General features: G+C 33.0%; 2 protein-coding genes across 4 annotated transcripts; one reads left to right on the top strand and one right to left on the bottom strand.

Moving 5' to 3' along the window:
• The first annotated feature begins 742 nt into the window (after nucleotides 1-742).
• Nucleotides 743-10,683, top strand: LOC128162994 (uncharacterized). Of its 2 annotated transcripts, none has more exons than XM_052826468.1 (5): nucleotides 743-1,004; nucleotides 1,326-1,476; nucleotides 8,254-9,120; nucleotides 9,442-9,593; nucleotides 10,163-10,683. In XM_052826468.1, the coding sequence occupies exons 1-5, from the start codon at nucleotides 825-827 to the stop codon at nucleotides 10,430-10,432; spliced, it is 1,620 nt and encodes a 539-aa protein (XP_052682428.1). In that variant the 5' UTR covers nucleotides 743-824; the 3' UTR covers nucleotides 10,433-10,683. The 2 variants fall into 2 exon arrangements, with proteins under 2 accessions (XP_052682428.1, XP_052682424.1); XM_052826464.1 differs by lacking the exons at nucleotides 743-1,004; nucleotides 1,326-1,476 and adding exons at nucleotides 7,645-7,750; nucleotides 7,842-7,946 and having other exon boundaries at nucleotides 8,186-9,120.
• On the bottom strand, nucleotides 3,492-6,120 carry LOC128163012 (perlucin-like). 2 transcript variants are annotated; one of them, XM_052826473.1, is made up of 5 exons: nucleotides 5,965-6,120; nucleotides 5,609-5,697; nucleotides 5,138-5,228; nucleotides 4,734-4,971; nucleotides 3,492-3,619 (listed from the first exon to the last, which is right to left on the bottom strand). In XM_052826473.1, exons 1-5 carry the CDS (start codon nucleotides 6,011-6,013, stop codon nucleotides 3,592-3,594), a joined length of 495 nt encoding a protein of 164 aa, XP_052682433.1. In that variant the 5' UTR covers nucleotides 6,014-6,120; the 3' UTR covers nucleotides 3,492-3,591. The 2 variants fall into 2 exon arrangements, with proteins under 2 accessions (XP_052682433.1, XP_052682439.1); XM_052826479.1 differs by having other exon boundaries at nucleotides 5,977-6,093.
• Nucleotides 10,684-13,826: the final 3,143 nt, after the last annotated feature.

Raw genomic sequence — 13,826 nt, 5'->3', positions numbered from 1 at the left:
ACGGGTGTGGGATAGTGAAATTCCACTGATTAGACAAGATTGACGGTCTAGGACTCGGCAGAGCCTCGTCCTAGACCGTGAATCTTGTCCCCTCGGTGGAATTTCACTATCCCTCACGAGTACATAATGAATGATTATTTTTCTCGCATTATTTAACATTTACAAACGATGTTTGACAACTTTCTGTTACGACGTTCAAAAGATTACTTTCGGTTTATCCCTCCGCGTGCTTCAAATAGTGCAAGTCAAAGTGAGTGCATACGATAGTTTTTTCAGTATAAATCAGTAATTTCAATAAATAATCTCGATACATTATTTGCATTTTCTTACACCAGACAACGTTTGCTTTCGTTTTAAAGCGGCGTATTAATACACAATGTGAGACAGAAAAATCCCACACTGCTGTCTCACACTGGACATACCGATTTCACACCGGGGATAATGCGAGATAAAGTTATCTCAGTGTATGAAAAACAGGCCTTGGTATGGGAAACGTGAGAATAAAAGTTCAAAAAAGGGTCTTCACACAACGTTTAAATTCAGCAACATATAATCTTTATTGAATCAATTGACCAAAGATGAAAAAGATAAATTTTTAGATAGACGATTGAAAACTAAAAAAGCTATAATTTCTTATATATTTATAACTTAAAACTCGCATGCTGGTTCCAAGAGTTCAAATTACATAAAGCGTTCCTAACACAGGTAAGCTAAATATATAACAAGGTCAGGAGGCATTATCTCTAAGTTTCTGACAGACAGTCCCTCACAATACGTCAAATACGTGATAGTCTACTACAGTCACTATCTGTTACATAGCCGGCATGAGGGGCATCGTTTTCACCGTTCTGGGCCTGCTACCCTTGGTCTGTGGACACCCGTACTACAGGGACTATATCCCTAATGGTTACGCCGTGTTTAATCCTTGCGGCGCCAGTTACTGGGAAGCGGTAGGACACTATGACCCTAACCATCATACTGTCATGAAAAACCCATTTGGTGTTGTAAGTACACGTTGTCAATTGATATCGTCTATCTTACATAGATTTTTGTTTTATTTGTACATAACAAGAGTTTAGAACCATTCAAACAAGGCCTTGGACTTTCAGTGGGACGTAACTATCTATTTCTTGCGTCAAAACAAGAACTACAATTCACACATCATGTGTTAAGAGTTGAAACTATTTTTCTTGGTTACATGCTAACTAAAGGTCAAGCAACTCTTCTAAACTTGTTTTATCTTGTCCTTCAAGAAGCAGGACCCTTTAAGATGGTCACCATCTCAACTTTGTCTAGCTATGCAATCAAACATCTCCTGTTTTTAGGCTTTAAGTAACAACAACCATATTTGGAACGAGGCCCTGTGTCGAGCAGATTCTGATGGGGACGGTAAGACCAATGGAGAGGAGTTGGGGGATCCAAATTGTGTGTTTACACTCGGAAGTACACCGTCTCAAGCCTCCTCGGGACATCCAGGTTTGCATGTTTTCCAAAAATTTATATGATATTGTTTACATCATTCAATCGCATCTTCGTGGAAAAACAACGTATTGCGTAAGCGCGCCTATATATAACAATGATTCTTTGTTATAGACATTGAAATAAATGTACACGTACACTTAAGGCCTTTGATGAAAATCTGTTAAGATTGTGGCCAAGGCATAGTTAGATCATATTAAGTAAAAATAACGCGAATAAGAAGGGGGCGGAGGGAGCGAAGCTTCGAATACTTTTTTGAAAATAAGAAATGAGACTAATTTACAAATTTGGCCTTGGGTTCTTATTTTAGACAATGTTTCATTGTATTCAGCATAGAATTCGAAAAATTGATTTCGGTTAGTTAGTGAATAATTATATATCATTTATGTACTACATGTATTTGATTCAATGAACATAAATTTTCGTTTAACAAGTACGTTTTAAACTAATTTGTGACGATTTGGCACCAAAATTAATACTATATAAATAGTGCCTGTTTGGGAGGGTAACAGTTGAAATTGACACCCCGAGAAAACCATTGTCAACCGACGCGAAGCGGAGGTTGACAATGGTTTTCGAGGGGTGTCAATTTCAACTGTTATCCTCCCAAACAGGCACTATTTATTTTGTTATACTGAATGTCTTTTTTAAAATTTTTAAGAAAATTTTACTGCTTTTATATAGGAATAACGTGAATTCTACAGCGAACCGTACGCGCATAATTTTCGCGCATGTAACATTTTTTAATGTTACCCGTTGCCAAGTGCGTTGCTAACGCTGAGGGTAATAGTAAATATTATTAACTGCGTCTTAACCAATCAGATTTCAGTATTTAACATGAAAGTATAACAAGATAAATTATAGTATACATGTAACTATAATATCATATAAACTCATTTGTTTATCTAAGTTTTCATAGTAGTGTTAAACCTTTTTTGTCCCAGGTATATGTGAACCGATCGGATCTGGACCATGTGCCAATATTGCTTTCAGGTGCGGTTGCCATGGTAACGCATGCACTGGTTAGATGTAAAAAAAAACAATAAAAAAAATTCATAACTTATTTTCCCTCGTGTTTGTTGGCTTGTTATACCTTATTTTGTAATTTTTAATAATGGCATATTATTATTCTGACCACAACGAGTGACACACTGTCCACATGTGATTTATAGTAATTGGAGGAAATCACTTACTTTGATGAAGTAGTTTAAATAATTATAAACATTTACATGTACTACTATGATACAAATGAAGCTGCATTGACATATTGTAATAAATGAGTGCTTAATAACAAGAATAAAGTTAAATGATTTTTTTATGATTATGGGCACTATTGCGACTTTATATAAGTATATCATAAGTAGTTACTTTATCATTAGAGGTTACTACATGTATACACATCATGAACATAGCATAAGGCTGGAAAAGTTGAGGACTCGCACAATTTGACAAACACACAATAATTATTGTTTAGGGACTAATTTAGAATTAATTTTGTTTAAAAGCTGCTATAATAAACCACGACGGTATTATTATTATTATTTTTTGTGTACATCTCAACGAAGATGTAGTAACTGTTAAGAAAATGAGTGTTGGCATTTTTTCTCCATTCGGATGTCACTCGGAATACCTCGCACAATTTTTTACGTTATCATTCTGGTACTTTCTAGCCTGCTTCGCTGCAAACACCACGTAGACTCCTTTATTTTTAGCCGTGTAATAAAGGCAGAAAAACTAGATAGGGGTTTCAAAAGAGAAATTTTGATTTTTTTTCATACTTTTGGAAACACTTTGTTTAAACCCTGAGGTTTATTTATAAATATCAAAGGAAAATATTAATCGAGGATATCTTGGGACATAGTATAGTACAGTGTATCATTAACTCATCGTGTTACACATATGCAGCGTAGTTGTAGCTCTGCCTTCCTCTTCACGTAAAAAAAATATGTATCGGTATAAATCTCCAAACCTATTTCCGCTTTTACTGAAACTTAACAGGATGTAATCTAATATTAGACATTTTTCTTCCGTTTATTAATCTATACACTGAGTGCATAGACGTCTGTGTTATTTTTTGCCGGCGTCTCAACCGTCAGTTGCATTGTTCCTACATTATCCAATGATTTCGGCATCTTCTCCACTAAAAAATGAAAAGATATTAACTTTAAAGTGTTTAGTTCGTTTATTGCGTGAACATTTTGCACATGCAAACATGCACACACAAACCCGAGCGGTAACGAGGTAAGAAACGCTTGCTTAGTAACTATTATGTATAATTATATATGCCAGCTTCAGTTAAAAAAATCACCAACACTATACATGTAGATGAATCGACGATTTTTACTATTTCTTCTCGATGGAATATTACACTTGAATAATTTATAGCGGTGTATGTGTTTTTTCTTTAAAATAGCCATACATTTACTGTGGCCAATAATACTTCGGTACTACAATATGATTAGTGAAACAAATTATCCAACAAAATATTGATGTGTCTTCAGATTTCACATATACATGTACTTTGAGTTAAGAACGTATCGAGTGTCAGTGTGACGAGAAGCCGGCACACGTTGAGATTTTTACAGCCAAAGATTCGTGTAACTCTGCTGAATGTTTTTAGGAAATCATTCATTGAGTATTATGGGTTGGTCAAATACGGTCGGAGGTAATCTAATCCAATTAAACCCAAAGGTCTTTATAATAGATTTGATCACCCGAACGTAATTGATCACCTTATAATATTCAAAGAATGATTCCTTATTAATAATATGTATTAAGTTTTCAGCATCTGCACGATTGAATTTTAAAATAACCAATTAATGAACTGTATTGGACTATACATATACACTATACAAAGACACTGGAAAATATAAGTGCCATTTCATACTGGCAGAAAAAATAAATAAAATCGTTTGTACGATGATGAATAAAATATATGAACGAATTTTTAAATCGTAAAAACGATTTTATTTATTTATTCTGTCAGTTTGCACTTATACACCGTCGTAGTAAAATGTAAATATTCCGAATCGAATAACATTTGTAAATTAGCCGACAACGGAAAGAAAACACTTAATGTTTGCAAATATACATGAAATATTATTATTGCCATATAGATTGTACAATTCATTGCGAGGGTAGAATTATATTTTAGAATGCATTTGAACGAAAAATTGTCATTTTATTTATTCCATATTCATATACTTAATATATGTTCTCAATTATTATGGGGATATATAAACGACAGCAATTACCTCATTTCACAAATAGGATAGAACTTGCTTTTACATTCATTATCATTCCATTCATAGTTATAGCGATCTGACATTTCCATGCAGTGTTCTTCCAAATTGTCTCCACCATTATCAGGGGACCCTTGATAGTAATTAGTGTACCCAGCGTTTAAGGGAAGTTGTGTTCCTTCCCAGATGTAAGTTCCGGTTTGCGCTATGTCATTTCCGCCGATCCAAAACCGTGCCGAATGAACCTGGTCTAAATGAAAGCATAGATTTTTACAGTCTGTTCTACGGACAAAAAAGTTAAATTAAAACAGTTTTCAAAACGAAAACATGTTTCTTTTCTAAAACTTTTTTGGTTTACACAGATTTCAATTTTCATTTATTTTTCTTTAGGTTATATTCACAATTTGCATACATACTATCAATGCTTTTTAGGTAGTTAACAAGAAACGTGTTTTCTTTCTGCGTTTCAATACTGACTAACTTCGATCCATATGCATGGCAGTACATCTAAAACCGAGAACAACCAAGCATTGAATAAGTATACATGTATGTACTCTGACATGTGAATCGTGTGTGTAAAAGACTTGAAATCTAAAATCAATCAATAAATTTCACAATGAGAAACATAGTCACAAAAAATTGAATTCTTGTCTCAATCATTTCATTATAACTGTTTATCTAGGAGAATAATGCATCGATAAATTTAGATTGAATACTAGGTTTAGATTTAAAATGCAAAAGCAACATGCAAAGATTGCTTATTCTAAGAACTAAGGTTTCATTACACAAATACGCCAAGAGTTAGCGCTGATATATATTAACAAAGGTCGCTCTTAAAGTTAATACTAGATGAAAGTTTCGCGAAATTATCATAACGCAAAAATTACTCTTCCTTCAGCCCACGTAGCTTGAATCCTTATCACATGGTAGCAGGACCCCTCGTGTTCTACAAATCCTTGCGGGCAGACTGCCAATGCTGAAAACAATGCGAATTAAGATGAATCGGTTAAATAAACTGCACATTCCTCAAAGCCATGCGACTTGAGTATTCAAAACTTAACTCAATGAAAATCTTTTGGTGGATTAATACTAAAATTTAACGAACTTCAAACAGATACTACGTTCGATTAAAATTACAAGGTGTAGTTGTATGTATATACACACATATATTAGATCATCGATAAATATCAGATCACTTGTATTTGAAGAAAAATTATATTATATAATAAATTTATATTATTACCTTGATACATACATGTATAAACCAGCGATATAAATAAAATCTTCTGCATTTTCTTATCGCAGTATTAACCACTTTCCATACGGTCAGATATGATAGATATGACTGACCTCAATATATGGAGGTAGGATGTTAATCCTTTGTTGTTGAGATCAACATGTAAACCATTTCGAAAAAAAAACGAAGAATACAATTTACTACAAACGTGTATGTAACATAATATGTTGTTCCCTTTAGTCTGATATAGGATTATCATAATATTTTTTAGGACAAATTCAAAAGCAAATATAATTCATGACATTATTGTGACATTTTTTCTATCTATATTTTAGATGGACCAAAGGGGGGGGGGGAGATTTAATTTGCTAAGTACTAATGAATTTTATACCGTTTGTTTCTCTCTCTTACCTTGTATTCTTTTGCTACTTTGTTTGTACAAATAAAAAACCCTTAAAATTTATCTTAACAATGGTACGAGAAAATAGTATTTGCAGGATTACTAAGGATAAAGAATTCTCTTCATAGATTATACAGTTTGTTTTCTGCGGTGATTACCAATTCACTGGCATGTATGAACCTCGAGAGGAAGCATTTTACTGTTTTATTTACATCCCATTTTGTATTCTCCAATAACTTTTCATTTACATAAAGTAAAAGTACATTAAAAAAAATTGTTTTTACAATCAGTATATTACAAAAAATCTTTAAGGAGACCTTGAATACCGTTAATATGTATATAAAAAAAGAAATCGTTGAAATTGTCATAAATCAACAGGTACATATTGTAACATCCGGTTTTTAAAGGTGATTTTTCAAAGACAATGAATTAACTAATTACATTTATCCCTTTTTTAAAAGAATAGAGGAGAAATACCTGTGACTGTTAATATACACTCTCTATCCTATAAAGGAAAGATTTTTTTTTTGAGATTGTCAACATTTAAACCAAATATTTAAAAAAAGGTGTTTAGCGTCAGATATTTGAATACAGAACCGTCGGGCCTCTATTGTATGAAACGTGAATAAGGCCGCGGCTCGTAATCCGACACCGTCATCTGACGAGATACGCTAACAAATTCCAAAGTCAGTTTGATCAACAATAACTAGGAATTAACTTGAATGTATAAAAGAATTTAGTGATGAAATTGATAATATAAACGAGTTAAAAATGTCACTTGTTTTCTTTGACGAAATTATGAATATTTTGCCATATCATTTCGATGACAGCAGTAAGCGAGGTTGATTAATCGTTAAAGACCAATGACCTGAAAAACACGGTGCGTTTTCAAAATGTCTGAAAGCTTTTAAAATGTGTTGCGTCTCCTTTCTATGTGATATTGTGAATCAACATCCTTATCGTTATGAATTCACTTCTGTGAAGACGTTTTTGAATTTAATTACAATGTGTCTATTTGCATAGAAAGCCGTGTATTTGATTTCTGGAAAGAAGCGAACTAAGACTGGAATAGTTACTCAACTCCAATTCACTGAATGGTAATGTAAACGAAACAGAAAAAACAAGGTAACACTCAATTGATAACATTTTTTAATGTTAACGTGATACCGATATTAAATGTTTGAGGTTTTTGGTTTGTTTGTTTTGTTTTTGTTTTTGTTTTTTTTTTATTTAAAAATTGTGATATGTAATAATAGAACAAGAATTCTCAATCTTTTGATTTTTAAAAGAGTTGTTCAACTTGATTTAGATTTCCCAAATTCGCTACCGTAATCTAACTAACCGGGTAAAAGACAAGATCTGACCTTCAATCGATTACGTAAGATTTTGCAAGTAAGTGTCTAGCTAGACGCACTTTAAGTATTTCACTTGCATTGCGAATGAACTTTATTGAATAAGGCTGTATGTTCTATTTATAATCTAGGTTACCTTGTGCATATATTTTGTGGATCAATTGAAAACCTGTCTTGAACTGAAGTAAGGGGACACAGGAATTTGTAGTTTGAAAAATGTCATTCGTTAGGAGAAGGTAACGTACATACATGTTTTCGTTTTCCGGATGTTAAAATGTGCATTTATTATTTTATACTAGCATTAGTCATTTTAAACAAGCATAATCGGGACATTTATAAACAAACAAGCACGTCTTTAATTTACACACACCGGTAGCATGTTTGTTTGAGTGTTGTGGTTTTTGTTTTTTGTTTGCATAATGGAGTTAAATATATTCAAGTACGTATACTTGTACATGTATGTATCTCTGTCCAGGGCTTTGTACAAACGTAAAACATCCGACGCTTTTAACCGGACGTTGAGTGGCGATGGGTTGAATTTAGACTGCGAGACCATCTACAGCCAGACCTTGGCATTTGCTAACGTTGACTGTGTGGATAGTATAGGTGGCATTGTCAACGACTATGTGGAAAAAGTGGTTAATGATGGCGACTGTGTCTTCCAAGCTGGGCCCGTCTTCTACAAGGGTTCCATCATCTTCGAAGGAACCAGCGGGGAATACACCATTCATTTTTATCTGTTCACTAAAACGATGTGGAATCAGAGCATAAAAGACTTGCTGAAGAAAACCTACTTTAAAGCTCTGTTAAAGCAATCATCAGCATTGTCCCTGAAATCTGAGAGATTGCTAGAACCCTGGAGGTGTGTTTTTCGTGGTTACATGTCTGAGTGTTCAGACCATATTCATGAAGTCAAAACGGTTGAAGAAATGGAAAAGGTGATGATCACTACCTTCCTAAATGGAGACAAGTTGTCCCGGTGGACGTTCATGGATATACTGAAAGACATGTACATGTTTGAAGTGAGCCACGTGACTTTTCTAGCCCGATGGGTCAATTTCATCGCAACGCCAATTAACTTAATTCTTAGCATGATGTTCTTATCCCAATTTTATCTTATCGGTGGTCGCCGCGAAAGCATCATCAATTTGAATGTCTCTCATTTACTTATCATCGTACTTGTTGGATCCTACATGCGTTTAGGAACCATTCGGAAATGTGAACTGTGGGGGATTACAGTCTCCATCGTGCTTCTCTGTCTGTCCTTGACCGGAAGGTCTCTTTACATCCGGGTGTGTGGATACGATTCTTGTCCGGAAGGGATTTATTTTTTACCTCTGGTGTTGGGTTTCTTCACAAGTCTGATTCAGATTTCAAGTGATTTTCTGTATACCGATCCCAGCACTGGTGGTAGGTAATTTTCAAAGGTTCAAAATTTAGTGACGTAATCCAAGTAAGGTTTCAGAAAGTAAAAGTTGTCAATTTCATAGTTCAAAATGTTTGGCCAAATGGACAAAAATAAACAAATTATGCAATTTTAATTACTTAATGTTTATCAAATTACCTTTCAAATATGTCTCAGAATGTATTCTGTCATTGCTTTACTGTTTGGGTAAATCATAAACATCAATTGGTTTTTTTAGCACTATCTAGAAACAAATTTAATTGCGAAGTATTGTTCGATATAGCTGTACATCATGTTATCTTAGGATTTAAGGTATCTTGTTGCAGACATAACTTTGGAGATGCTGAGAGACATGTTCTATGGATTCACCTTTGATACGAGTCTGACATTGGATGATCAACTCCGACAGGTTGTCTGGTTCTTCGCCTGGACAGTTCCGTCCACATTTGTGTCATGGGTACAACAAATAGGAGTCCAGGTCATTATATACCACGCTACCGATATTTCTTTTTTCTTACGTTTATTTACTAACATTCCAAAAGCCAAATTGATTTAAACTAAATATTATAACCCAATTGCACACATTTCAATAAACTAGGTATAGTATGTGTAGCATGCTTAATTATATAATCGTTCGTTGATACATGTATCATAAATACCCGTTTTTTCTCTGTATAATGCGTTTTGTTTGATACGATTTCTTTTAATAAAGTGGAGATATACGTAATATGCTTTGAACACGATATACATATATTAGTGTTTATTGGTTACTCACAACTTGTTCATGTGCATCCTGGTTGATGCACGCCTTTTCCAAAAAAGGAAGTGTGGTAAACGTAAACCCAAACTGTACTAATTTTAGAAATAAAAATTCCGGAACAATTAAAAAACTTAGCTTCACTATGAGATAAATTGATTTATTTTTTAATTAATAAATCTTAATAAGCTACATTGCTAAAAGATATAAAAAGTGTCTTATAAGGAGAAGTGAAAGTCTCTCGAGACCACGATTAACAGTTACCGTACCTTCATTAATATTTTCAATAGGTTGCCTTTGTAATGACCAACATTGGGTATAGGCCTCCGGACGCGGAGACTTTCGTCAAATATCTCAAGAGATGTGAACAAAACGGCTTGGACATGTACCACAGGTTACCAAAGTCTTCATGCGACATCTCAAGAATGGCGATGACGTCACCGTGTGTTCAGGCATTGAAGGAATGTGGACTTTTGAGGAAACGAGAAAGTCTGACAACCAGGGAAACCCTAAATCTCTGTGTCACCATAAGACTCTGTTCAATTTACTTAAGAAAATAATAGTGTTGGCATATATTCTTCAACTTGCTTTATCAACTTTTTACACGTACAAATGCAACTGCTGAAAGTGTCAACGAATTTCATGTTGAAGTGGTGTTTTTTCCGAATTACTTGCTATCTAACACTAAGTTTTCTGTATCTCTGTTTGAATCCATTTTCATGATACAGTATATATGTAAAAGAAGATTTTTAAAAATCAATATGGTTTGTTCAATAAAATTGCCGCTTGGCCATGGTTTACTTGTATCTAAGCATTGAGTCTTTGAAAATACTTTTTATCCATAGTGCTTTTAATGCTAAACCAGTAAAAATTGTACATGCAAGTACATCAGCTTGGGTTTATTTGAATTGGATGAATAAGCAAGAGGGCTTGATGATCTTCGCCATTTTTAGGCTATTTTAAACTTCTTTGTAGAAAGAAAAGCTTTGTGTAAAGATATAGAGAAACATTCAAATTTTAACGCTTAAATATTTGATTTATTTCTTAACTAAATAATAGTTTATTGCTATAAAAGTCATATTTACAAATAATTTAAGGTAGATCTGATGTGTTTGTTGACCGCCCAGTCTCCTAAACATTAAATCTCATTTATGGTCAGGAAAAGTATTAAGATTCAATTCAAGTTTTAATTTGATATCAAGAAGTCATTCCTCTTCACAAAATGTATGAAAGAGGTTATATGATTTTGCAGTATATTTGTGCAACTTTGTTGTATTTAAAGTAAGAACATGTTGAAATCTTTTAAAGGCAAAATTTATATTACAAAAACAAAAAACAATTGACTACAGTCATGTATATGTTTGAAACTACAATTTTATATAATCATATTGAACTTGCGTATTTTCAAACCATGTGTTGATAAACTTCAAGATTGTTTTAATAACATCAACATACGAATCATGTATGTAATAAAGTTTGATTTATACAAAAGGAACAAGATTTACATGATATCCCTAAAAATGCAAATGACTACCCCCCCCCCCCCCCCATAAAAAAACCCCTACACACACAGAGCGGTTTCGAACTCATGACCTGCAGCATCAAAAGTTAACATTTTAATCAATTTCGCTGCGCTGTATGGTTCATGTTATTGCAGTAAAACCTTCAACATTTCTTTAACTTCCACTTAGCTGTAAATATTGAATTTTCTATTTTTCTATTTCCTTAACAGTATCTATCTTAATTCTTTTAAAGCAGCCACTTTTGGTATAATTACTTTGAAAAAGTTTCACAAAGATATCTTTCCCTAGTTTCCTACATAGTAGATTTAGCACTGGAATATAAAAATATGATATACATGTATAAAGTTTACATAAGAGCATGAGAGGGTCTGCAGTATATAAAGATTGTTACAATCCAAATTCATTTACATGCTTTGGATTGTGTATTATACATACATGTAAGTTGGCGATACAATCAAAATTATTTCATTTGTTATCATGAGAGCACTTTAATGAAAATTTTATTTTAAAGAAATAATTTCAATTTGGAATACGAAGTTTCCATAGAGAAATGACAGGAGTATTTTTTTTTTTGGATACATCGAAACCTAAAAGAACGGTTACCTTTCTTGGGAGGACATAGTTAAAAATAAGTTATCGTTCTTCGCTCATTCTGCAACATGTTCACGAAACTTTCCTAAGATATGACCCAAGTGGTTCCTAAGATATGACTTAGGAAAAAGGTTAGGAACATCTTAAGATCAACTTAGGACACGTCTTAAGATGTAGCTCGACGATTACTTAGGAACATCTTAAGTTAGGATATCCTAATCTTCTACAATCATTCTTATTTTTCACATATTCATTCAAATCGAATTTGAGAGACTTGTCTAGGGATGAATCATGAAACTTTTTTCCAGAGAAAATTGTACGTCTCGGTAGTTAACACAATAGGCCTAATACCATTAATTTTAATGTATACATTTTAAAAATTTTACATTTACCTAAATATATATCTGTGAGCAATAACAATTAAGTTTTTTTTCAATGAAAACCCCCCCCCCCCCCAAAAAAAAAAAATAAATGTTCTGTTGTTAAAAAGAAAATATGTATCAGGACAGAATTGGCTTGCAAGCAGATAATTATGTAAACAACACGTGTGTATTGTCATTTGATAATTAAAATTTGAGAATCTTGTCATTCAAGTATATGTAATACATAAACACGCGATTTTCATAGAATTTGAAACGTTACATGAGGAAACACATGTACAAACACAACCAATTTCCCTTTAATCTGCAATATATTGAATACACTAACATTTTAAATAAGAAATAAGTTATATAATATATATTAATACAGTTCATTCAACATTACAAATTTTTTAAAGATTATTTTTTCAGAATAAAGTGATAGAAATTAGGAATTATCACGCATGGCCTATATAATCTGATGTAAATTTACTTTTTAGCAAAGGACATTTAAATAATTGTTATCAAAAATTGTTATAATCAAAACAATGAATGTAACTCATTTAGTGTACAGTGTAGATAAAAAAATAAGTGAATAATTTTCATTCGTCATACAGGGATAGTATTTGCGAAAAAAAATTTCTAGATTTGTCAGCTCCCGGGCAGGCATGTAGCAACGGGGAAGTAGTGAGAGTTCGGGGTCCCCCTCCACATCATTTTGTTAAAATGAACATACATGATAGAATAAATGACTACCCCCCCCCCCCTCCTCCTCCTCCCGGATTAGGAATTTGATGTTTGTCGAAAATGCTTGAACTGTGGAAAATATTGCTTTATTCTACCGGTCTTAATAAAAAGGTTCACAACATCCCAATATTCCCCAAAACGTGATTTTATAGCTTTAGGATGGTCTTAGGACAAGGAAGGTGATGTCCTAAAGTTAGGACAAAGTCATGACGGTTCCTAAATTTAGGAGAGCTTAGAAAACAGACTAAGACTCATCCTAAGATGTACTTAAGACAGCTTCGTGAACATGACTGCTGTTGCATAAGCCCACATTTATTTTCAATAACAAACAAACTTTAAAAAGTAAGGTGGCTCTATACACCCACGGTTTATACCAATTTTCAATAGAAGACCACAAAACATATACTTATCAAATTAGTAAAATGATGATAGTGAAACTATAGGTATTTTTAAAGAATTTTTTAATGTTTTTTCGTGTTTTTGTAAAATAATTTTTAAAAAGTTAACTATTAACAAATTAAAAATAATTTTTGTCATATGAATGGATATCTCCTTTAGACACATAAGAAAAATACAACAGTTTCATAACATTTAAAAAATTTTATTATTGCAATTTTTTTTAGTATTTCCCCAAAACCCATTTTTTCATATCTTCATACCCTGTTGAAAATCATCTTAAAAGGCTGCTTGATGTTATAAGAAAATGTATTTCAATAAATGTGACATAAAAATTG

The sequence above is a fragment of the Crassostrea angulata genome, chromosome 1 (assembly GCF_025612915.1).
Source record: "Crassostrea angulata isolate pt1a10 chromosome 1, ASM2561291v2, whole genome shotgun sequence".
NCBI classification, from domain to species: Eukaryota; Metazoa; Mollusca; class Bivalvia; order Ostreida; family Ostreidae; genus Magallana; species Magallana angulata.
This window is presented reverse-complemented; position numbering and strand designations above follow the sequence as displayed.